This window comes from Ailuropoda melanoleuca, chromosome 3, assembly GCF_002007445.2.
Source record: "Ailuropoda melanoleuca isolate Jingjing chromosome 3, ASM200744v2, whole genome shotgun sequence".
Taxonomy (NCBI): Eukaryota; Metazoa; Chordata; class Mammalia; order Carnivora; family Ursidae; genus Ailuropoda; species Ailuropoda melanoleuca.
In genome coordinates this window covers 53,886,176-53,912,250 of record NC_048220.1, presented here as the reverse complement: position 1 = coordinate 53,912,250, position 26,075 = coordinate 53,886,176, and the positions used below count along the sequence as shown (strand labels likewise).

Genomic DNA, 26,075 nt, shown 5'->3' with positions numbered 1-26,075 from the left:
TCTGCCCTAATCATGCAACAACTATAACATGCATATGGTAAAAACGAGTTCCCATTAGGCAACAATGGAGTATTCTCTCACGGTGCCCGTAACATTTAGCGGGTAAGAGGAAGCAGCTGGGTGAAATGGTTCTTTGTGGGTGGGCTGCCTTATCTGGTGTGGTGCAGAAAGCACAGGGACGGAGGGAAATGAGTCCCTAAGAGCTCGCAAGCCAGCCAAACTTGTGTTAGTCATCCAGGGCGGCTCATAGGTAGCGTTATGGGAATCGCCAGATGAGAGGATGGTCATTTTCTGACAGCGTCTGAACATTCTGAAGCTGTGTCCAGCATTCCCAACAGCCTCAAGGTCAAGTTTCAAGCGTAGACATAAATGAGTGAAGTAATCAGCACGGAGGACCAGCCCCAGGATGTTTGTTTAAGACACCAAATGCAGACGTTTACATTTTCAGTTCTCATCACATAGTTGCAGGAGCTGCGCTTTTCCTCATTTTATCCCAGTGTTGAATCTAATTCTCTGCTTATTTCTTAGGCGCTATATATACACTGTAACATAGACAACTTGTCCTAAGTTGGAAATCATTAAAGAAATACACACAAAGTATCCACAAGCCATCTTAAAAACGTGCCTATTTTAAAGAGCACTTGAGGGGAAAAGAGCATATGGAGCTGTTTTGTAACAGAAACACAGTTGGTGCTGGATTCAGGGAGATATGGTAATAGCCACTGCACATGTGTTGGGAAGGAATTTTTTTTCTTTTCCTCTAGGATAATTCCCTTTGTACTAACACTACTGTGTAAAAGCAACATGTCCATTGCATATCGTTCAGTTAAAAATAGTCCCCCCCCAACACTTTGCAGAATAAAAACAAAGGTCGCCTCATCAACCTAATCTTCTAGAAGCTTCTTAAAGCAAATGTGAATTTCTAGCGGTAGACACTGTTTCCTGACATGAGTTGGAAAGAAATGTCTTAATTTGAAAGTCAACAATAGAGCAATAATTTAAAAATGCATCGTATATGTTTTAAATTTATACTTTAAATTAGGCAAATATACTAAAGAAATGAAAGTAAAGCTTTCTTCCTGACTGGTTTCTTAGCGCGGTGAGGATCTTCAGAGTAGATATCTTAGGAGTCGTGTGGCGTAGTAAGAAAGGGAAAAGAACACTTAACATCTTATCAATATGCTATAACTTCAGGTGGTAATGTCAGAGTTTTGTGTAATACTTAAACATTTGGTCAGGATTCACATCTAGGACTCTGTTTTATATTCCTAAGGAACCGGAAAGGGTTATAGTTAGGGTTGCTGTAACTGGCTTGGTCAGAGGAGGGACCTGGACCCAAGAAGGAGCAAGGAAAAAATCAGGCTCCTGCATAAGCCTGGAGGTCCACGGAGAACCAAAGCAGCTCCAGGACTGCCGTGTTTTGAATCGTGATGTCTCTAAGGTCGGAATGCGCCCACAGGTCTCCAAAGGCCCAAGGCGTGGGTGGGTTGGAACTCAAGTCAGTAGAGAGCATAGTAATACTGAGTCTGTGCCCGGAATGGCAGCTGCTTGCTTTGGGTTAACCGTGAGCTGAACCCACACAGGCAGGTGTGGGGAAATTGGCTGTGTGTGTTCACTGGGGGAGCCCTACAACAAGGTGGCTGCAGGCAGGGTCCCGGTTGTAGAGAACCTAGTTAATTATTCTTTCCACTAGGCCACCATGTAGTACAAAGAACAATATTCTGTTAATTTTTTTTCATTTAAAAATAGTATTGAAATGTTTTATGCCTAGCGCTGTAGAAATGAGTTGTTTCATGGATAAAGTTCACCTTGTGAGTGTTGGAACTTGCTTTTCACAGTATCGGAGGAGATGCTCTCAGTCGTGTCGCCCGGGCCCCGGCCTCACCGTATTAAAAGGGCTGCTCTGTACATTGTTCTGCCTCCTCCTTGTGAGCCAGAGACGTACTGATGGGTGTGTCTGTCCACCCATACACTGCGTGGCCCTCGGTGACTGCTGGTGACGTGGGGGGAAAGATAGCTTGTTGTGCTCGAGGAACGCCTTTATCTGTGCTTGCGAGTTTCTAGGACGTGGTTGGCAGCAGTGTGAGGCCCTTGCTGGCCTGAGACAGTCATGGTCCTCTTCCCTCAGAGGTGGATTTCACTCCCTCTTCTCAGCTGTGCTCCTTCTGAACCCAAAGAAGCCTGACCCCTGGAAAAGTGGGGGACTTGCTGCAGTTTTATACCTTTGACCCTTGAGAGTAGCGGTCCTGTCTTTAGCCCCCTACGGAATAATTATGGGAAAGATTTCCCAGTACTGTTTTGCTGTACTTAACAAAGTGATAGCATGCTTTCATACTGAATATTTGTAGGACTCTCCAGTGATGGTCCGAGAAGCATTTTTTTCCCCTGATGTGGTTATAAGAACTCTTCCCCAGCCCCCACCCTGGCCATCACCTCTAGAGATCACTTGTGGCCTGGGAATAACCTGCCGTCTTTCTCCTTTCTCTCCTTCGCCGTGTGCTTTGCCACGTTGGTGCTGATGACCCGGAGGAGCGCATCTTCTCCTAAAGCAGTGAGCTTCTCCTCTCATTTCCCCGCCCCTGCCCAGAGAGGCCGGACCAGGGTCACACACACCGGTGTTCACAGCGGCCAGGCTGCCGACCTAAAGGAGTGAAGCCACTCAGGTCGAGCAGTGGGGAGGCTCTGGAAATTGGAGAGCGCTTGAGAGTGAAGCCTTTATTTCATGCTCCAGCCATGGGTTACCAGAGGGAGTATGGGCATGGAGTTGTCGGAGTTCTGATTTTTCATGAAACTTTTTTTTTTTAAAGATTTTATTTATTTATTTGACAGAGATAGAGACAGCCAGCGAGAGAGGGAACACAAGCAGGGGGAGTGGGAGAGGAAGAAGCAGGCTCATAGCGGAGGAGCCTGATGTGGGGCTCGGATCCCATAACGCCGGGATCACGCCCTGAGCCGAAGGCAGATGCTTAACCGCTGTGCCACCCAGGCGCCCCGAAACTTTTTTTTTTTTAAACCGCAGAGTTTTATGCATTATTTCCTGATTCTAAAAACTTTATGTGGGCTGTGAATTGTGGTAGTCTTCAATATTTAATCCTGTCCCCCTCCATACTGTGGCTGGTGGTGGGGGTTGGTTTGATCTAGTGCTGAAGACCCGGACGGCTGCTCCCACAGCAGACCCTCGCCCTGCACCGCTGAGCCGCCGATGCCCCGCACAGCCGCCCCGGCACAGCCACCCCCCTGCAGGTGTCTCAGCCCAGCCTCCTTCCTCCCCACTCCGGCAGGGCCCGCGCTGGGGTCCCTGAACTGTGGTCTGGGGGAACTCAGAAGTTTCGCTCTGTGTGGAGCCGGAGTGGAGAGGGTGTGTGTTGAGGGGGCGGGAGGCAGAGCTAAAGCAGTGGCAGAGATCGCAGTATGGACCTTTGGAGTTGCAGCTTGGAACGGTCTCCCTGTGGATGGGTGTGTTCTCCCTGTGGACGGGTGTGTTCTCCCTGTGGACGGGTGCGTTCTCCCTGTGGACGGGTGTGTTCTCCCTGTGGACGGCTGTGTAAATGAAGCCTCGTTTCTACAGCATCAAAGTGGTCATTCCATCACCTAACCTCCTTCGTGAAGCAGGTTTTACAGTGATCACTTTGATATCTAACAGCTGTTTTCAGCATTCTGATTTTGGGGAAAAGGTGTTTCTAAGTTCTAAAGATCTGAACTAAAAATAATCTTTTGGGTATCTTCTTGAGCTCTCTGTATGTGTATCCTTACTGTCTAGCAAGGTGTATCAGACAGAATTTTTAAAAATTTATCAACAATAATGAAGAATGAATGAAATATGAGCCCCGCCCCAGTCCGCTTTCTAACTTTTCCCCATTCATTTATGAGATTTAAATGCCTCAAATAGTTTAACAGAATTGTATTATTATTCTTGGGTTGGACAGTTGTTGTCTCTTTGAGGATTTTCAACTCATTAAGGAATTCTGTAGGAGCACAGTGAAGACAGTGTTTTCAGAAAGGCTCATTAAAAAAGGAGAGGCTGACCTGGAATACCACTGATGTGAAATGCTATGAATTGGTGTAAAAGGTGAAATAGAAGCAGCGAATCACACTCTTTTGTTTCCAGGAATTAAATTGGGAGAATGTTTGGTCCTCGATCAAAGACTAGCGAGGCATGACGTTCACTTGTTTTCTTATATGAAAAATCCTTAACTCTCTCCTAAAGTGTGGGAACTTTCTTTTTGGCTAAAGCAAAAAGCTAAAGCATCTGTTGGTACATATCTGCACCATAATAGTGGTGTTTTCCGTGGGAAATTGCTCTGCAATGAATATGAATGTGGACAAATCCTCCACAGCCTTTTTAAGCCCCGGGTTAACTTATCCGTGAAATGGGTGTACCAGGCTGGATTTATTTGATTATGACATGAGACAGAATATGTAAATCAGTGTCATAGTATCTAGCACATAGACAACATTTAATATATAGTTGTTAGTCTTGGTATTATTATTATTTGTTTGGATCAAAGCCTTCTAGGTCATTTTAGAACTCAAGCTTTTGTTTTTAATTTTTCATCTTGTGTCTTTTGTTACAGTTTTAATATCTTTATCGATGCTCATAGTTCACATGCCGTAAAATTCACCCAATTAAAGTATGCAATTCAATAGTAAGTTCATAGAGGTGTGCAAACATCACCACAATCTAAATTTAAAACATTTTCATCACCCCTGAGAGAAACCACATGCCTATTAGCAGTCACTCTCATTCCTCTTTCCCGCCAAGCTCCCCGCAACCCTAACCATCTTTTCAGTATCTTTTCATGAGCTTATTGGCGATTTGTGTACCTTCTTTGAAGAAATGTCCATTCAAGGTCTTTTCCCATCTCATAATGGGGTTAATTGTCTTTTGTTACTGAGTTGGAAGAGTTCTTCGTATATTCTGAGTATGTCCCTTGTCAGATAAAGGATTTACAAATATTTTCAAGCTATTCTGTGGATTGTGTTGATATTACTTTTATTAACTGATAAATATGGACTTCTATCTCTATATTTAATGCTTCCATACCCTCTTAACTGATTTGCACAAACTCTCTTTCCAGCCTCTGTTTCTCTACCTTGCTCTTCAGTCTGTCCACGAGCCCCTTCAGGTCCCCGAGGAATACCTGAAACCCTACAACTTTATCCAAGATAAGAATAGGCATTACTATGCAGGAATGGTGTCTCTCATGGATGAAGCCGTGGGAAATGTCACGGCAGCCTTGAAAAGCCACGGGCTCTGGAACAACACGGTGTTCATCTTCTCCACAGGTAAGTCCGTCAATAGGAAAATGATCTCTTGGCAAAGCCTAAGACGTGGTATTCGATAAATGGAATGAAGACAAATTGGAGTATTTAGCAGTTCCTTATTAAAATAAATGTTAACTGTGTGAGCGGAGACATGATCATAATGGATAGAAAAATGTGTCTAAGGAGAAGAATTATGGGCCTCCCCCCTCTTCCTTCAGATATCAGAATACTCTGGCAGAATGCTTGCCAACAAGCTCTCACCACCCGAGGGAGTATGAGCGGACATCACTCATACGCAGGCCAGCCAGGCAGTGAACTCCTAGACTGGTTTGTTCTTGGCCGTCTCTGCGGCCCAGGTGTCCTCTCTGAATAGGACTTCTGCCGACTGAGCGGTTCCGTATCAGTGTAGAGAGAGACAGATGGTGACATTAAGACAAATGAGAAATGGAGCCATTTAAATCTAGACTAGAGTCACCCAGTATAGAATTTTTTGTATTAAGATTGTTTTCTGACAATAAAATTCATACACATATATTAGAGAAAAAAACAGAAAAGGAGGAGGCAAGAAAGTATTTGAGAACAGTTTCCATCACGGCAGTGCCTTCTGAGTCCTCTGTCACACATGCGATTTTTCTTCCCTCTCATTAGACATTGTTTGCTCGGATTTCCCTACGACGTGCTACGGGTGTAAACCTTGGTTTACTCACTACGCTGGGTGCTCAGAGAGCACTTTGTATCTGAAAATGAAGATGCTTTTCTTAATGGGAAGTTTTCTTACATTATTTATTTCAGAATTGTTTGGCCCTCCATCCTACCTTTCTCCTATTCTCTCTTTACAGAACTTCTGTTATTTGGATAGTGGATTATCCTCTAATTTCCTTAGTTTTTTTCCTTGCCTATTTATTTTTGTTCTACTATTTGGGAAATTTCCTTATCATTTTTTGTAAGCTTTTCTATTAAATTCATTTTAATTACCATATTTTTTCATTATCAAGAACTCTTATTTTCTGATAATTCCTCTCTTATAAAGTTCTGTTTTTACTTTATATGTAATAATTTCTTCCTCCAAAGCCTGTGCTTTTAGCTCTTTTATGCCGGCGTGAGTGTGCATGTGGGTGTGTGTACGCACATACGTATACTTGTGTGTGTGTGTGTGTATGGGAACCCATACATATACTTTTAGCTTTGGTTGTACTCCCACCATTGCCTCTCTTCTTTCTAAGGTCATTTGTATCTTTTTTGGCGTATCTTTCATGAAAAAGGCTTTCTCAAATCCCTCGTGATCCTTGGCTATAACCTAAAAATGTGGTGGAAACTCCAAGAGTGAGGACAGGACTTGACTTCTGTGTGGTGACGTGTTGAGGGATTAATCTGGGTATTCTACTCATAGTTTGTTTTTTGTTTTTTTTTAAGAGTAGTTTTGTTTTGGGGCACCTGGGTGGCTCAGTCGGTGAAGCATCTGCCTTCAGCTCAGGTCCTGGGATCGAGCCCCGCATTGGGCTCCCTGCTCAGAGGGGAGCCTGCTTCTCCCTCTCCCTCTGCTGCATCCCCTGCTTATGCTCTCCGTCTCACTCTCTCTCAAATGAATAAATAAAATCTTTTAAAAAAAAGAGTAGTTTTGTTTTGCTTTTAATTAGGCATTGTTATTGAATCTAGCATTTATTGAGTGCTTACTCTATGTAGGATGGAGTTCAAAGTGCTTTATGTGACTTAGCTCAGATAATGCGCACAGCGTTCTCTGAGGACTGTTACCCATTGTGCAGATGTGAGAACTGCAGCACAAAGAGGCTGAGTAACCTGCCCAAGGCCACACAGCCAGGCTGAGCCAGGCAGCAACCTTTCTGGCTCCACTGCCATCTCCCGAAATGATGCCGATAATGATCTGGATGTTCCTATTGGACCTCGTGATACAGCAGAGCTTTCCCCACGGTCTGCTGCCGTATTGATCTGTTGAGGAGCCTGGCCGGGGCCAGGAGAGGCGTTCACCCTGAGCAGTGTTGTTCGGTTGCTTCACTGCGATACAAACACTCCAATTTTCTAAGCATGCCCTGCTGTGAAACGGGTTGAATGTAAGATAACATGTGTCCCCCTGCAACCCCCCAAACTTCCCCTCTTCCAAAGAAATGGAGACATCTTATACTTGCGTTCTTGCAAGATCTCTCATAATTCTGAGAGTCTTCTCGATTTACTTTATTTTGAATGGCCTGGTAAACACTTGAATCAGGTCTGGAATCGAATGCTTATAGAGGTCACTACAAAGAATCAATAAAAAAGGAGGCCAAGACATTTAATACTGATTTAGTAATTATTCCTGGGAAATGACCTCACGGGTGCAAGAATTGGAAGTTGTAAGTTTATAAAGCAAGCCTTTGCTGTAGAGATCACAATTTTGCAATTTAAGGATAAATGATTTCCTGGAATGAAAATGTATCCTATGTAGACTGCAAAGTGCTCAGACAGAAGTGAAGATGGAACCTCTGGAAGACCGTTACTTATCTCAAAGTGGCTCCTGTGACCGTGGTTACTGCTGTTAAGGACGCATGGGAAGAGGTGGGGTAACATTTTTTCATGATATGTGAGACTTGGAAAGAAGCAGTATTTTAAGATCTTTTATTACGTGATTTCAAATGTGTTTACATAACTATTTTAAAGTTGACCGTTTCATAAACATCCATAATGTATTATTTATTCAAGTTGTCAAAAATAATTTTTGAAGCTCTGCATTGAGGTAATGGGGATTACCTTATAATAAGGCTGCCGTTTATTCTAACACTAGGATATATTAATAGGTACATTAATCTGGGACCATCATTCCTTTGTTGGGCTAAATCCATTGGATCATGTGTATATATATATATTTTTTTAAACTGCTGAATTCAGTTTGCTAGGGTTTTATTTAGGACTTTTGCATCAATTCAGAAGTGGAAGTGGGGTTGGTGGCTTCTTTTCTCCCTGTCAGGTCTGTTGTCTTGTTTATGCTCACTTCATAAAATAGTTGGGAGGGTTTTTCCTTCTTTTTTATGCTGTGGAACAGTTTACAGATTGTTTGAAAGATCTCTCTGGTTGAGCTGGTCCCTGGAACCTTTTTTGGAGGGTTTTTCTTTTTTAATTATCTCCATAGTTTAAATTTTTTGCTGAGTTATATCTAGGGGTAGGTCTTTAAAATATTTAAAAATTAATTTTGCCTGAACTGTATGAGCCTTTTGATCTGCCTGCTGAGATTATTTTTTACTCTGGAAGTTTTCTTTGTACATATTTTAGCTTATTGCTTTAGTTCTGCTCGATTTATTTCTCAAAAATAGCTTTAATTAATAGGTTGAATCGCTGATTCAGCTTCTCATTATCTTCAGTTCTCTGTCCTTTTTCTCAGTCTTCTGGATCTCCTCTGCATTATCAGTTAGATGTTTTTGCAACTTGGTTTCTGTTCTTTAGGGTCTCCAATGTCAATAATTATTGATTGTTTTGGTTCTTGCAATCCTTCCTTTGCCTCAGTCAGTTCCCTTTTCTTCTACGCTTGTCAGCGATGATAATAGTAATAATAATAACAACAACTACTGCTTGCTAGGTATTTACTGCATACCCAGGCCCTGTTCTAGAGCCTTCCCTATACTTTCTCATTATTGGTCATGTTGTTAGCATTAAAGCTTGAAGCAACCTTGTGAAAATAGCTTTCTTTATCCGCATTTTATAAGTGAAGAAGCCAGAACTTAAGGAGGTTAAGTGATCTGCCCAAGGCTACTCTTACGGTCTGAATGTGTGCATCCACAGTTCACATGTGGTGGTTAGAAGGTGGAATTGGGAGGTGATTAGGTTATGAGGTAGAGCCCTTGTGAATGGGATTCGTGCTTTTGTAAGTCACTCCAGAGAGATCCCAGCGTCTTCCTCCATGTGAGGGCACAGCAAGAGGACACCAGCTGTGAACCAGCAGGAGGGCCCTCCCCGGAAGGTGACCACATGGGTGCTTGATCTGGGTCTTCCCAGCTTCCAAAACTGAGAAATAAATTTCTGTTGTTTGTAAGCCACCCGGTCGGTGGTATTCTGTTACAGCAGCTGGAATGGACTGCCAAATGCAAGAACCAGAATTTAAGTGCAGATCTACTCAGGGTCGATACCTACTAGCCATGATCAGCTGGGCTTTTGCATCTCGTCTTTTCCTTTGTAGCTTATCGCACTGTCCCTTATCTCTACTTCCGGCTTTCTTCATTTCTGTTCATAGAACCTATGCTTCTCCTGAATCTTTCTGAGTAGACCTCTACTAAAATCTTCATTTTCACTATAAATCGTTATCAGCTCTGTATTCTTCCTCTGAGTATAAGCAAGGACAGATCTGTCCACACAGAGTATATGGCCATCTCCTGACCTCTGACCACTGTTCCCTGGCTAATTCCTTCTCAGACCTGCAGTCCGAGGTCAGGTTGATGTGCTCAGCTTCCTCAGTTCCCAGCGGCCTCAGGCATTGCGCGTTCTACACTGCAGGGAATCTGATTGGTGTACTTGACATTTTCTTCCCTTTTGACTCCCTGGTTCTTGGGAGTACTAGAAGAACCCAGCACGCACAGCTACCAGACTCTTCTTCTCTCCATACCTTCGGGAGCATTTCCCAGGATACAGTGTGCCCCGCTGTCAGACCCTTTTCTTCTACTCATTGTTTTCTGGGAGATGTGATCTCTAACTGCATCTAGAAAGGGGAGGAGGTAATAATTCTCTGGTCATGTCAAAAATTAGCCCTGTTGCCTCCCAGTCTGCCTTCGCGTCTTTTCAGNTGCCTCCCAGTCTGCCTTCCTGCATCTTTTCAGGCAGGTGGGTGGCTCTGTGTCATGAGGCAAGTGGGATTTGCCAGCCCTTGTTTCTTCAGCCCAGCTTCTTTGGCCTTACTGCTTATAGAACGTTCTCCGGGATTCTCTTGGGTATTAGAGCTTATCATTCCGTCCTGGTTTTTCACATTGGGATGAGTTTTCATCCTACTCCGACTCATCACAGCATTGTATTCTATGTCTGTGTTGTTTTAGTAGGATATCGCTCCAGGGAAGCGGCGCTCGTGGCTGTTAGGAAGATGCCATTTTAACCGGGGCTCCCGTCACCATGCTGATCTTTATAGTAGCCAGACTCCAGGAATCTTCACTGAAGTGTGACCTTGAGTGAAATGAGCTAAAATCAGAGTCAGCTCTGGAGCAATAAGATCATGAATTAAAACCAGGAAAACGGATTCTAAAACCTTGAAGTGAAAACTGTAATTGATCTCAACATCTCTATGCAGCGATTATATATTTATATAAACTCGTGTCAGAATAACCAGTTTCACTTATATACAGGTGAGAGTTTGGCTGTAAGGAGAAACCTTATTGCGGTTCTTCCTCTGGAGACCTTGCTGTGTTCACGGACAGTTTCATTGCCTGAACTAGAATTTAATAATGTGCTATAATAATGTGACTAAAACCCAAGGAAACAGGGCCTGGATCCGGCTGATTTTAGAGCAGTGATTCATTTCTTCCACTTTTCTCACATGACTTCGCTTAGCACTGCCCTACTTTGTAGGCATAAAAATACTGGGTACATCTAAACATGTTGGATTCATTAGTATAAGAAACCCTGAAACAAACCAGCTTTATTTTGTGAAAGGCAGAGGCAAAGGCTTATGTTTTTTAGGATTAGATGTTTGGGAAAGCTGACTTTTTAAAAAAATCTCCTCTTATAATCTGTGGGTGATCCATGGGGCTTCTCACTCTGTCATCATTATCTGAAAGTTTGCGGTGGTTATTCTGAGTTGGCCCCCTGGGGACCACCTGTAGCAGTGGGAAGTTTGTTAAAAATCCAGTCTTTGATGACGTGGCTGCATGACATTGTGGACGTGCTAAATGCTGCTGAAACGGACGCCTTAGTTTTTTTCTTTTTTTCTTTTTTTTTTTTTAAAGTTTTTATTTATTTATTTGACAGAGATAGAGACAGCCAGTGAGAGAGGGAACACAAGCAGGGGGAGTGGGAGAGGAAGAAGCAGGCTCCCAGTGGAGGAGCCTGATGTGGGGCTCGATCCCATAACGCCAGGATCACGCCCTGAGCCAAAGGCAGATGCTTAACGACTGCGCCACTCAGGCGCCCCAACCTTAGTTTTTTTCTTATCTAAACATCTTTAGTGTTTCATACAACTTAGCGTATTTTATTTTATTTCATTTTATTTTATTTTTACAAATACTGTTCATTTTTAATTTCCTGTTATCTAATCTTCCTTATATCCATTTTATTTTTTATGTTTTTATTTATTTTTACATTTTTTATTATTTTTTTAAAAGATTTTATTTATTTATTTGATGGAGAGATAGAGAGCACAAGTAGGCAGAGCAGCAGGCAGAGGGAGAGAGGGAAGCAGGCTCTCTGCTTTTTATTTTGATGAAGTCCCGTAGTTTACTTTTGCTTTTGATTCCCTTGCCTCAGGAGTTGTATCTAGAAAGAAATTGCTGTGGTCAATGTCAGAGAAGTTACTGCCTGTGTTCTCCTCCAGGATTTTTATGTTTCAGGTCTCACATTTAGGTCTTTATTACATTTTGAATTTATTTTTGTGTATGGTGTAGAAAAGTGACCCAGTTTCATTCTTTTGCATGTTGCCGTCCAGTTTTCCTAACACCATTTGTTGAAGAGATCATCTTTTTCCAGTTCGATATTCTTTCCTGCTTTTTTGAAGATTAATTAACCATATAATGGTAGTTCCATTTCTGGGTTTTTCATTCTGTTCTATTGCTCTATGTGTCTGTTTTGTGCCAGTATCATACTGTTTTGTTCACTATAGCTTTGTAATATAACTTGAAATCTGTAATTGGGATGCCTCCAGCTTTGTTATTCTTTTGTTATGAATTGGACACTTTAAAATGGTTAATTTTATGTTTTGTGAATTTCACCTCAATTTTTAAAAATACAACTTCTCAGACTGTATTATAGACTTAACTGAATCAGAAATCCTGAGGTCTGGGTCTAGGAATCCTTATTTTAAAAAATAATCCAGGTAATTCTTTTGTATACAAAAATTTGAGAAACTCAGATCTCAGGTAACTTATTCAAACCTCAGGAATTCACCTAACAAGGAATGTATATATATTTATTGTATATGTAGTAACTATTTAAATAGCTTATATATATAATATATGCAGGAGTATAATACATATATATGTATACATATACATATACCAGTGGTGCTTGAGTAATGTGGGGATTAAGGGCACTAACCCCTCAGGCAGCTGAAAATCCACACAGAACTTCTGACTCCCCAAAAACTTAACTACTAATAGCCTGCTGACCAGAAGCCTTACCAATAACATAAACAGTTGATTAACACATATTTTGTGTGTTATTTGTATTGTATACTGTGTTCTTGTGATAACGTAAGGTAGAGAAAAGCAAATATTATTAAGAAAATCACAAGGAAGACAAAGTACATTTATAGTACTGTACTATATTTATTGGAAACAATCTGCATATAAGTGGACCCAGAAATTCAAAACTGTGTTCAAGGATCATATATATATATATATATATATACATACACAGTTTTTATGTTCAGTTTATATGGTTTATAGTTTCAGATATATATATATATATATATATATATATATATATATATATATCTGATTTGTGTGTGTGTGTGTATAGTTTCAGGTTCCATTTCAGGTAAATGTGCCCATTTCTAGGAACAGACTCTTGAAAAAAGCTAATAAAAATTTAAATTATTCTGTTCTCTATGTCCCTACTACATATAATTACAACCTTGGTAGATTAATGCCACTCTTTTTACAATGTGTGATTATTATGTTGTTAACAAATATTGCTTGTCCCATTATAAACATAATATTCTGTTATTTCTATACAAAGATGACCCTTCGAGTCCTTCTCTGATAGGATATGATCAGAGTTTAAGTCCCAGCTTTCCTGCCAGTTGGTTATGTAGACCGTAGCCTCAGTTTCATGATCCGTTGAACGCAGGTTGGCTGATCCATTCATTTATTCACTTAGTCTCTCGTTGTAGATTGAAAGATAAACAGGACATAGTTACAGCCCTTGGCAAACTCGCAGCCTAGTGAGGCATACAAGCCAATGTATGATTATGACACCGTGGAAGCGTGTTTGGGTGCAGCCCAAGGTATTGTGTGCACATAGTAGGAGCCCCTACCACAGACCAGGGGTCTGGGGAGGCTTTCTGAGATTTAAAGTTTGGGAGTAAGTTGGCCAGATAAACAGTGTACTGTTGGGAAAGGGATCGGACAGTATTCTCCGCTGTGAGAGGGGAACGTGGACAAGGGCAGAGGGGAGGGAGCAGTTCTGTAGGAGGCTCAGCGGGGCTGGAGCCCAGAGTGCAGGAAGGAGGATGGCCAGATGGGAGGCTGGAGAGCGTGGCGGGAGAGCCTGTGTAGGCATCAGAAGGAATCTCCGGGGTACGGTGACAGCTGCAGGGAAGCACTGACAGGTTTTAAGCAGGATCAGATTTTCATTTTAGGGTTGGTGTGGAGCATGGTTGGAGGCAGGCAGACCTTTTAGGAGCCTGTGACAGTGAAGGGAGTAGGAGGCTAAGGAGGGGCTGAGTGAGGGCAGGGGGACACTGATGGTGATGAAAGGGCAGACTGAAGAAGTACACAGGAGAGCTTGGACCGGTTCTCTCTAAGAGTTCTTGTTAGGAGGAGGGTTCATTGTTCTGTCATTCGGTGCTCAAATACCTTTTGTCAGTGCTGGTGATGGCCTTCGATGGAGGCTTCCTTCCTGCTGGCCGCGGGATGCACTTGCGGAGAGCCGGAAGAGTGGCCAGAGTGCCCATACGGTCCGCAGAGCGGTAGAGCCATCGTCCACTTGAGACTGGGCGATAGTGTTTAGAAACGTGCAGAAATGGTTTTGGTGGTCACAGCGACTGGAGGGTGAAGTCACTTGAAGGACAGGCACCGGCAGTGCTCCTGACACAGACGTCAGCAGCGCCAGCATCGAGGAACACTGACTGGATCCTGCAGCAGCACCCTTCTACTTGAACAGAGAGGCTCATTACAGAACCTGAACTTAGAACATTTATTATCTGAGCCTTGAGAAAATTATGTGTCGTTGAGTATCTTAAACAGAGCAATAAACTAAATCTCCTAAATCCCTCATCTTTTTCTCCCTCATATATTGAATGCTCTTAGGAACGGGTACTGGCAAATGGAGAACTCCTTCACCGCTTCCATGTACTTTTGCAGTTGGCAGACTTATAAATATTATAGAAATTCTCTGCCGGGAGCAAAGAAGGCCGACTGCTGGCGAGCCAGTCTCAGGAGGTTCTTCAAACACTTAAATGCATTTCTGACAAAGCTAAGGAAAAGCTGTTAAGGGAATACGTCATACAGTGGGTCCACACTGTCTTTCTCTTTGCAATTATCCCTTTATTGAACACATCTACCGTAGAAGGAAATAAGAACATGGTTCAAAGCTATGAGACTAGAATGATCTTTCCCCCAGCCAGAAGTCACTAATCGATTTTACCTGTTTAGACTTTATATGTTAATGTCCATGCTGAATGTATGTTGGATCAGCTTAAACTATTATTGATAGTGGTGATCGTACAGATTTGTTCATCAGTATACTGGGAGAAAATGATAACCAATACCTTTCAAAGGCCCCCAGAACAGTCTTGCGTTTGTATTCTCTGTGACAAACCACTGAATCCATAAGCTCAGAGTCTAAGGCAGAGATGAGTCTCATTCCCTAAGTTTATCAGATAGATCTTCAAAGTTTTGTTATATTGCTTGTTATTTGCTGTAATATAATATTGCATTATTGACATTTTGAATTTTTTATCATGAGAAACGTGAAATAATCTTTATTTTCATCCTTCTGGGAGTTAGTGAGTAATGAAAGACACATAGTGAACCAAGCATAATTACTGACAAAATTGCAAAGAAGCTTTCTAATTGGTTGGGTTTGCTGTCTCTTCTTGGTTTTCATTCCATTTTAGAGGCCACATTTAAGATGGATCCGTTTCTTCTGCTGTTTACTCCTCCAGACTCATTGGAGGCAGAACTCCGTGGGCCGGGGAGACGAGTGCTGGGAGGGCAGAGTGCTGTGGAGGAGAAAGCAGGGCGAAAGCAGATTCTGAATGGAAGCAGGCACGTGGGCGCAAGGTCGGCAGGAGGAAGGGGCTGAGATAGTCGGGTCCCCTAAAGCTGTGGGGGCAAAGATGTGCTCGGCAGTTGGAGGATGAAGGAGGAGACGAAGTGGTTTAGGAAACGGTCGTTTATGAATCACCAGAAAGTAGACTGGATTGCAAGTAGTTTTGGTCTGGGATATTTTTTTAATCTACATCAGTAATAATAAGATGAAAGATAGGAATTTAGGTTTCAAAGGAGAGACCGGTATGTTCAGTTGGAAAACAAAAGCTGTGTTTTGTTTATAATCGCATCTTCCAGAACATGAACCTGGGGATTTATTCCGGAGGAGTTTAAGAAAACAACGATAGCCAAAATGTGTTCACCCGGCTAACTTTTCACTATGAAACAACCCAAGCGGTCTGATTCTTCCCCATTTTCCTCCGCACACGAGGGGTTCTCCTGGAACATAGTTGAAAAGAGGCATTGGAAATGTAGAGAGTTCCAGGGCTAGGTTTTGCCTGTGTGCTGTCCCAGGTTCCTCTCCAGTGTGGCTTTATACAGCGACTCAGTGATGGTCTAACTTGGTCTGAAGCCTTCTGGTAGCCGGGGGCAGATTCCTGACCCTTCCTTCCCTGGGTTGTGGAGGCTCGCTGGTCCTCCAGGGTCTGGGAACCAGGGCCCAAGCTCTGCGTGGGAGATGGCCCCGCTGTGCTTGGCCTCAGACAGGCTGCACAGCTTCTGCTTTCAGAAGCATGAGACACCCCCCCCCCCGCTGCCCCGTCCAGGCCTAAAAACAATAATAAAAATATATTTGAAGAAACCCCAGTTTCCTCTCTTGCTGACTTTGGCAGTTAGGTACAAAGCACCAACAGAGCGTGGCATACAGAAATTCTGCCTTCCAGGTTTGTTCCCTTCTTACAGAGCAACCTTTAACCTTGTGGGGCTCTTTTTTCTTGTTTTCTTAATCAGAAAATATTTCAGAGATTAGTGGCACCACAGGTTTATTTCTTTCCAGCAGTTTTCACTCTGAGCCAACTGTAATCTCTGTGGTCTCTTTTCTGTTCTTCTCTCACAGTACGGGCCACATCTAATCAGCCTCCTCTAAGACGACTGTGCCAAAGACGGTGACTTTTTTTCTTTTATCCCTATTTTTCTTTCCATCCCAGAGTACTTTCTTACTTGTGCGGATATTTAACAAATAAAATAAGGATTGTCTCAAAAATTTGAACACACATTAAAAATGACATCCATGGCTATGGAGACTACCAAACAAACAAAAAGCTATATATCTCTGTCCTCAAAACAGCTTGTGATCTGTTGACATATTCTGACACAGACACACAAATTAGTCAGAAGCGTAAAAGAAATGGGGCTGAGGGGAAAAGGGAGTGCTGTGTTTGGACTGAGAATGCTGGCTATATGGAGCCACTTAATTTAATTTAATTTTTTTAAAGATTCTTTTTATTTATTTGGAAGAGATTGAGAGAGAGCACACACGCGAGCGGGAGAGGAGCAGAGGGAGACGTAGAGACTCTGCGCTGAGCGCGGAGCCTGAGGAGGGACTCGATCTCACGACCCTGAGATCATAACCTGAGCCGAAACCAAGAGTCAGATGTCCAACCGACTGTACCACCCAGGTGCCCCAGGAGCCACTTTAAAAGACTTATGGGTAGGTGAATGGAAAGAGTGGGGAGGACATTCTGGGCATGGAGAGAGACCTGAGCAGACATGCAGGAGAAAGGGCCCAAAAGGTGTGTTCTGGGCTTGGTGACTAGGCCAGTCCAGGCTTACCATTGGCGTTCAAAAGGATAGACAAAACCATGGTACTAAATAGGATGCATCTTCTTGAAATGTTAATTTTGTTTCCATATATAGAAGAAAAAATATGTAACTTAACTGGCTAATAATCTAAAACATTTAAAATTAAAACAAACAAGGGCAAATTTTGGAACAGAATACAATTTTACAGATCTTGTGAAGTTCAAAATCTCTGGTTTCTACTCTTTTCTTTTGATCCTTTGATGGAAGAATCAAAAATTTTTTAAAGAATCAACTCCATTCATCCACAAAAAAATGCCCACTAATCCTTACTTAGAGCTTGAGGCAGGAGTGCGGTTCCTCATAAGTGCCTGTGGGAGGTGGGGCGAGAGGTCCAGCGTTTGGCCGCCTGGCTGGGGATTCTGCTTAGCTGTTGTGAATGCCAGCTGGAGGCCCAGGCTCTGCGACACTGCGTATCCTGGACGGCAAACCCTGATGGTGGTTAGTGTGGGCCCCCTACAGAATGTGCTCTGTCCCATACAGCAGCCATGCCGTATGGCTGTGCTCTGGTCGGGGTGTGGAGTCTGCATTCTTGCTAAGAATGCAGAGAGGCCCGGCTGCCTCCTAGGAGAATAGATGGAATGAAGGGTCTTCAGAGGCACTTCCTGAGTCTTCAGTTCTTTTCTTTCTCACCTGCTGGTCCTCAGCCCACTACATTCCTGCGTCTGCTTCCCCAGCCCCTCTGGCTCCTTGCGCTTCCCCAGGCCCGGGCCCCCATGCTAGTCCTTTGTCTATGGTATGTTTGGGTTGTGAATCATTCGATAGATTAGATCACAGATTTCAGCTTGTCCCGGGCAAAGGCCATCCCCTCCCTTTCAGAGCTGTCTCCAGCTTTTCCCCCTTTGAGAAAAGACCCCATGCCGTCTCTCCAAGCCAGAGTAGCATCAGAGGCCCACAAGAGGCAGAACCGTTGGTGGGTGAAAGAGCCTCTAGACCTGGGTTTACCATTTCTCTTGTAATTTCCATGTATTTTGGTATGTGTCACATTGATTCTGTGACAAGATCTTCAAACTCTGCCCAGGGTTGTAGACTGCTTTCTTGTATCATGGTCATCTACTCACAAGTTAAAGGAATTAAGAAAAGCCAAGAAGAACTCAGTCAATCCAGTACGAAATACTGCCCTGGCCTTCATTATTCATGAGAGAAATGGATCTAGATTTGTGCTCAGATCTAGAGGTCATCAGTGGGTGACCACCAGCCACCAGTGGCTATCACTCATTTGACATGTGGCTAATTTGAATTGAGATGTGCTGTGAGCATAAAATACCGAATTTCAAAGACTTGGTATGAAAAGATCGTGAAATAATACAACTTTATGTTGATGACATGTTGGAATGATAGTATTTTTGGTATGTTGAGTGGAATAAAGTATTTATTAAAATTAAATGGAACTGTTTCTTTTTAAAATGTGGCCACTAGAAAATTTTTACATTACGTGTGTGGCCCAGATTACATCTGTATTGGACAGTGCTGCTGTAGGTTGCAGCTTCATAATTACAGTAATTCCTACCTCTTTGGGGTACCCCAGGGATTGTTTATTGAAAGGCAAGTCCAAAAACGGTTTTGAGCATTGACAGCATCATTGGAAGAAGGGTATTGCCTCCCAGTGGCTCCACTGAAAGATGTAATTTGGTTGCATAATCTGGAATTGGGACGTTAAAAAGAAGAAAGGAAGGACGGATGGAAGGAAGGAAGGAAGGGAGGGAGGGAAGGAAGGAAGGAAGGAAAAAGAAGAGAAGAGAAAGAAAGAGATCTCATGACTTGAGGTCTGTTCCTCCAGGGGGCACAGAGATTTCCCATATGCTCCCTGCCCCTACCCTTGCATAGCCTCCCGCACTACTGACACCCCTACCAGAGTGCTGTTGTTTTTAAGGTCTTTAAAAAATATCCTTCGTCGTAGAGCTACATTGTCTTCTGATTCTCAGGGGTAGACTAGAAATAGTCATCACCTCTTTCTAAAGAGAGACATAATCACAGAGAGGTCATTTGTTGAAAAACGCAGGTGACCAGTAACTGAAATGGTTTGAAAATGTAGATTTTTTTCCTTTCCATTCCACCTGCTGGATTCATAGTCTCACATGGTTCTGTGAGTTCAAAAATGTCTTTTGTTCACAGTAGAACATGCGGGTCTGAAAAATGAGGTGTGTCTCAGTTTTCGGTGTACTTCTTTTCTATTAAATTTTACACTGTGCTTTGTTTAATGATACAGTTACTTATAAAATGTTTAGAGAGTTAAGAGAGGTAAAGAAGAATTGAATTCTCGAACCATACTCTTCCCTTTCTCCCGTAGCGAAGGAAAGGATTTAGGCATCGTCACCAGCTTGTAGGAAGCAGAGTTGCTGGGAAACCTTCCTTCTCACTTCTCACTGCTTCATCTGTCAGCTCCAGTCTCGAACAATTCAGTCAGTCTTATTGCTGTGTATGACTGAAAAGCAGTGGCATGGATTTCCTCCACAGGAACTTATTTACTTCTTTTCTTGGATGTCTGTCCTTTTGTCGATAATATTTTCTCACGTCCTGAAGCACTAATTGATTCTGGAGCTTCGGCAAGATTACTTGTTACACTGAGTGCAGAAACCGTGTTCCTGTGGCTTAGTGCACAGCCTCTGGAACCGTCAGCCAGGGAGCCTGCTGGGAATCGTAAATGAGAAAGAAATGATGGGTCATGATAATGAGAGGCTCCACGTCTGAGGGTTCAGAAAGGAGCAGACATAAACAGCCACTCCCTTGAAGACTCCCAGCGAGTCAGCCACTGTTGGCTTCCTTAAGAAGTCAGGACTTGAACACGTTCATGTGTGTAGAACGCTCAGAGTACGTGTGCAAGGTCAGCGGTAATGATCAGTGGATCTTTCTCCCTCTCCCGTATGTATACGATACGTGAAGAGTAAGAAGCAAGAAACATGTTTAGAAAAGAAAAATCATTTTAAATGTTGGTATTTTGGGACAATGCTTTGCTTTTAAAATTACACGCTATCGTCTCAGCTCCAATCCAGCGTACACCCTGAAGCACAGCCTCGTGGCCCTTGCTTTCTTTACTGTTCTCGGAATTAGGCATCCATCTCTCATCACTGGAACTCAGTAATGGGTCTTGATTTTGTTCTAACTCGGCACACTAGAAGTTGATAATACATTTTAACCTCAAAAGGCTGCCCATGTCAAATGCCTGATAAAGCAATATAATGTGCCAAAAAAGATTCTAGCTTCCGGTCAATGCAAAGTTCCTGGAAAGTGACCTACTGGACATGTTGGGGACAGGGAGAGGATGGAAAACCAGTTCTGGGCAAGGCTGGGATAGGGGGCTGAGCTGGATATAGGTCTTCCAGAAGGTTGATGGCAAGTCTCATCTGTAATGGCCCAGGAAACATGACAAGTTTGAGACCCATCTTGAAGAGAGAGTGATTAAGACAGGGCAGGGGCCTGTAATCACACAAACCTGAACTCAGATTCGCATTCTACCACTTACTAATTGGGTGACTTTTGGTAAATTTCTGAGCATAGTTTGCTTATCTGAAAATGGGGATAAAGCTTACTCACAGGACTATTGTGAGAAGTAAAATAAGATTCATGTAAACTACCTTATACCAGGCCTGGTGGAAGGTAGGAATTTCACAATTACAGCTATTACTACTGTCGTCACCATCTGGGCTTTTGCCGTTTTGTATTGGTGAGGACGTCAGAGCAGTAATCTCTGGGCAGTGTGTTGTATAAATATTGTATCGCATTCAGGAGTCAAAGACCCATATTGAAGCAGGACCCCATTCCGCTGTGCTACATGAGCAGAACGCAGCACCTCCTAGAAAAGGAGGTCCCCAGGGCTAGGTAGGCTGTTGGGATCTCATTTTCAGGAAACTGGAATGCATATTTGGACACGAGTCAGAAGCCCACACATAAGCAGCTGGAGGAGAAGCAGTTGGAGGTGGGTGGGTGGATGTAAGGGTTAGAAGAACTGTAGACTCCAGTATGAGGCCCAACAAGCAGGGCTGAGCAGGGCTGAACCTATATGTCGAAGGCCCCCGAACCTGCAAGTGGGCAGGACTGGGGCAGGCAGAGCCCCATAGTCAATGTCTGTCTGTCTTTAAATATTACTGAAGTTCTTAAACCACTGAATGACAACACTCTGATTTTAAGCCTTTCCCATAATGTGAGGTAGGTTTGTTAGTCTCCACTCTTCAGATGAAGAGATGGGCCTAAGGGGCAGTGATCCATTGTTAAAAGCGAAGCAATTGCGTCCTTTGGCTCTAGGCTTTCATTTAGAAACCACACTTACTAAGACAGTGTGTTATCCACAACTCTATGCGTCATGGCGGATCCTTATAGCCCCAGGTCTTGCTCCAACTGCTGCTCTGGTGACCAGTTCAGAGTAGGCTCTGGTCGGCTTCTCACAGGGCAACCATTGTGCCTTGCCCTGAGCCCACATGTTCCCCGACACTGGAGACTTACATGTACACACCCTAGATGTGCTGAAGTTGATGCCCACGGGGCCGTGCTTACTCAATTGGGAGCCAGTGCATAAATGTTTCCCCCCAAAACCCCCTAGAGTGACAGTTCTGAGATGAATTTCATCCGGATTCTCAGAGGGGACCAGTGAGATTGAGCATGAGTCACCTGTGGCAGTGGCCAACTTGATAACACACCCATGTGTGGCTTTCTCTCATTCCTTGTTCAACAACTCTGGCCTCTCATTCCTGCTCCCTGGGATCGCTTCCAAAATAAACTGCTTGCATGCAAACTGCTGGTTTGGGCTCTAAGACAGTGTCAGAAAGCATTCATTCATAGTCCCACGTTCAAACTGACTCCCACAGTCTTCACCAAATCCTAGCATGTCGAAGCTAGAAAGGCTAAGAGCCTTATATTATACACGAGAAAATTGAGCCCCAAAGAGGTGAAGTTCCTTTCTATGGTCACACAGCCAGAGGGAGGCAGATGTGGGAGTAGGACTCTGTTCAAGTTTTTTTGGTTAATGGTCTTTCCTTTAAAACTGTCACTCATTCTGTTTCTTACGTGGTTATGTGCTGGCTCTAGAGCCATTGGGCTCCCAATAGGAAGAGAATTAGTGATGACAAAATTTGGCCAAGGAAACATTGTTGATACTTGATTTTGGGAGACCTGAGGAGCCATGGAAAGTTGAATTTACTGAGGTTGAGTTTAATGAAAAGAGACAAGGGTAAAATTGTATAAAGAAGAGAATATGGGGGCGCCTGGGTGACTCAGTTGGTTAAGCGTCCAACTCTAGATTTCAGCTCAGTCATGAGCTCAGGGTCATGAGATCGAGCCCCACATCAGGCTCCGTGCTCAGTGGGGAGTCTGCTTGAGATTCTCTCTCTCTCTCTCCCCCTCTGTCCCCTCTTCCCCACTCTTAAAAAAAAAAAAGTAAGAGAATATGATACACGTGGGGGGATGGGTGGAATAGGTAAAGGGGCTTAAGAGTACACTTATCTTGAACACTAAGAAATGTATAGAATTGTTTAATTATTATATCATACACCTGAAACTAATATAACTGTGTTGATTATACTTCAATTAAAAAATTTAAGACAGATGAAACAACGAAAAAGAAGAGATTATAATGATAGGCCATGTAATATGAGCTGGGTAAGGAGGGAAATTTAGGACTTGATGGAGAGTTGTTAAGATGTGGTAAAAAGGTAGTGTGATTGAAGGACTGTACCTCCTGAGGGTGGTGGAAGAATTACTGAAGTGAGGTTCTCGAGCCACGTTGTCCAATAGAAATATAACGCAAACCACCAGTGTGAGTTACCTACATATTTTAAGTAGCTGCGTTCAAGAAAACTGAAAAGAAATAGGTAAGCTTAGTTTTAGTGATATATTGTATTCAATGTAATACAGCTAAAATATTATCCTTTTAATCAGTAATCAATATAAAAAGTTATCCGTGAGCTATTTTACAATCTTTAAAGAAACACAGTAAATCTGGTATGTGTAGTCTGAGTGCATGAGCTTCAGTCTGGGGGGAGAGTGGTGGTGATTAGAGAGAAGGGTGGGAAAAGTTAGGAAGTGCGGTGATGAACAATAGGGCCGCAGAGGGAGGGCCAGAGGCTCCCGACAGAAGGCCTTCTGTTGATGGGGCTGTGTGAGGAGTGGGAGCCGAGGGGGGGGTTCAGGAGCTGAAAAGAGTTAGGATTTGCAGTCAGATCACCGGATGCGCAGAACTCCTTGCAAATGAGCCTAGGTGCTGAAGGATGACCCTCCCCAGCCTGCTTTTGGAGGTGTGAGTCCCTGCTGCTCACCCCGCCTCATCACCCACTGATGCACCTGGTTCCCACTCGGGCACTGCTCATGGCCGGCAGGTAGCGGACCCTCTGAGACCTAAGTCCGCAGTGTATCTTCGGACCCCTCCCTCCCATCCTGCCTCCTGTTTGAGACATTCTGTAATTACTGCAAAGTAATCTTGTTCCAAATGAATGGTTTCATCCAGACTTCATTTTTTAAATAATAATTTCTTTTATTTTTTAACTCATAGTACACAAAATACAAAATTTTCAAATGTTCAAAAGTTTTTGAGTGAAAAATAAGTCCGTCTACCTACCACTGTTCTCCAGCCTCTCAGTTTCTTTTCCCAGAGAATACCACTGTTCGCGGTTCTAGATTCACTTGTAGTAGGAAGCGCCTCTGCTCCTATTCCCTCCGCCTGTCTCTTTGGATGTGAAGGAGACTTTCTCTGAAAATGTATTCAGCGTTCTCCAGGATAATGGCTTGCTAAACAGGAGTCTGGGTGCTAAGAAGCGACTCCAGATCAGCCAGTTCTCCAAATTCAAATGTAGTCTTATGGTTGCCTTATTGGAAAGCCCTTGATTTCTGGTCTCCAACAGCTACATATAACCCCAAATCTCTGCAGTTCTTTTAGGGATGTAAACTCTTTATTCCTTCATCTATTCAGCATATATTCTTTCAGTGATTCCTCTATGCAAGGCTCCATGCCAGGCACATAAAAAGTGAATCAAACTTGACCAAACTCCCCCAGGTATTTGGACCAAACGCCAATCCTGCCTGAACTCCAGTCCAAGCTAGCTACTGGCCGTGGCAGTCTCTCCTTGTCCAGTAATGCAAATGTGCTGACATTTGTGCTAGGTAGATATTGTTTGTATGGAGTAAGGATTGTGTGGTCCCCCCAGCATGCCCTATCCCGACTACTCTCCAGCCTGGGCTGTGATGGGCTCACTGGCACAGCAGGGGTCACTCTAACTGCTGTAGTTGCAGCAAGCATTCCCCTGCGAGCTGTAGAGTGTCATGACCCTGACCCAGGTCCATTATCTTATCCCAGATTGGAGAATGGGGCTCCTAGTTTCCTGTCTTGAAATTGTGCCCATATAGAAAGTGCATACTTAGGAAAAATCTCCTAGTTTACCTGACTTTGTTTTGTTTCTCTTCCACTGCTGAACTGCAGCATTATATTGGTGGTGTCATGCAGAAGATAAAGGGTTAATTTGGGTACCCTTCATGGCAGAAGAGCGAAACAAACAAAAAGGGCTCTAGACTTCATGCTTCTGTGAAAACCCAATTAGCACCCTTTCATGGTGGTAATTTCTAATTCCTTTCTGAGCTGAGAAAAAAATGTTTTTGCTCATTAGATAATTATTTGGTCGTGACCTTTTGATAAGAAATTGCTTTGACTCTAAAAGTGTCTGGAGAAGAATTACTTTACTTAATCATTATCCTAACATTAAAAAAATCAGACATGAAGAAAAGGTCTTGAAAGATTACAATTTTTATACTAAACCATATAAGAAATACCATATTGGGCTGAAAGTTCTTGAAGTGTATGTGTATGTGTGCACATGAAATTGAGATTTTTGTCCCCAAAATGCATAAGAGTAATTAATGTAGGATGTTAACCATAAGAGAAACTGAGTGTGGGTTATATGGGAACTCTCTGCATTACATTTGCAAATTTTCTGTACATCTAAAACTACTCTAAAATGTTTTATATATATATGAAAGACCCTTACAAATCAAATTAGATGTATTCTATAAACTGAATGAGAACATCCCTGAAAAATTTCCATAAGTGTAATTCCACTTACATAAGCTTTATTTAAAAAAATTGACAATATATTGCCTAAGGATTCCGACCACATCTAATGGAAGTATTAAGAGTGGTAGTTTTAGTACATACCAGGACCATCAGAATTTCCTGATATGCAAATATGTTAACAGTGAAATTGCATTTAGAATATTTAGTTGCTACATAGGAGACACTTTTCCTATGAGAAACAATATTACTGTTTACTAATAAATCTACTCTCTACCTGAATCAAAGTTACAGTTAAAAAACTATGAATTACTCGTGTTTTGGGTTATCTCATGATGTGAATGGGATGGGCCAACATGAGGAAGTGTGGTGACCGTTTGAGTTTTGTCTGTCTCTTGGTTTATTCCATTGTAAATTTCTAAGAAATTAACTGATTTTGGCCAAATTTGATTGAAGAATGTTCAGTTTTCCTCAAATCTCCTTGAACCTGTGGTTTAATTTGCCACCTTTAAACACAATTGAAACACAAAAGGATTTCATGTGAACATGTATCCTATCATATAAATAAATGTTAGTGAAATTAAGTAGGTGGGTGGGGTTCAGGTAATGGAAGAAAAGTGATGATACTCACAAAAGTTCCTTTGTGGTTTACTGCTCAATATCATTTAGCTTACATTTTTCTTGACAACAGAAAGTTATCAAGAATATAGTTGATAGGGGCGCCTGGGTGGCACAGCGGTTAAGTGTCTGCCTTTGGCTCAGGGCGTGATCTCGGCGTTGTGGGATCGAGCCCCACGTCAGGCTCTTCCGGTATGGGCCTGCTTCTTCCTCTCCCACTCCCCCTGCTTGTGTTCCCTCTCTCGCTGGCTGTCTCTATCTTTGTCGAATAAATAAATAAAATCTTTAAAAAA

At 42.8% G+C, this 26,075-nt stretch overlaps 1 protein-coding gene across 2 annotated transcripts in view; it reads left to right on the top strand.

The window, feature by feature from the left end:
• ARSB (arylsulfatase B) overlaps nt 1–26,075 on the top strand; it is a 163,341-nt gene that overhangs the window by 22,926 nt on the left and 114,340 nt on the right. For both annotated transcript variants that reach the window (XM_034656414.1, XM_034656415.1), the window contains exon 4: nt 5,079–5,286. In XM_034656414.1, the coding sequence (XP_034512305.1) occupies nt 5,079–5,286 (208 nt within the window). The remainder of the gene's footprint in view (nt 1–5,078; nt 5,287–26,075) is intronic.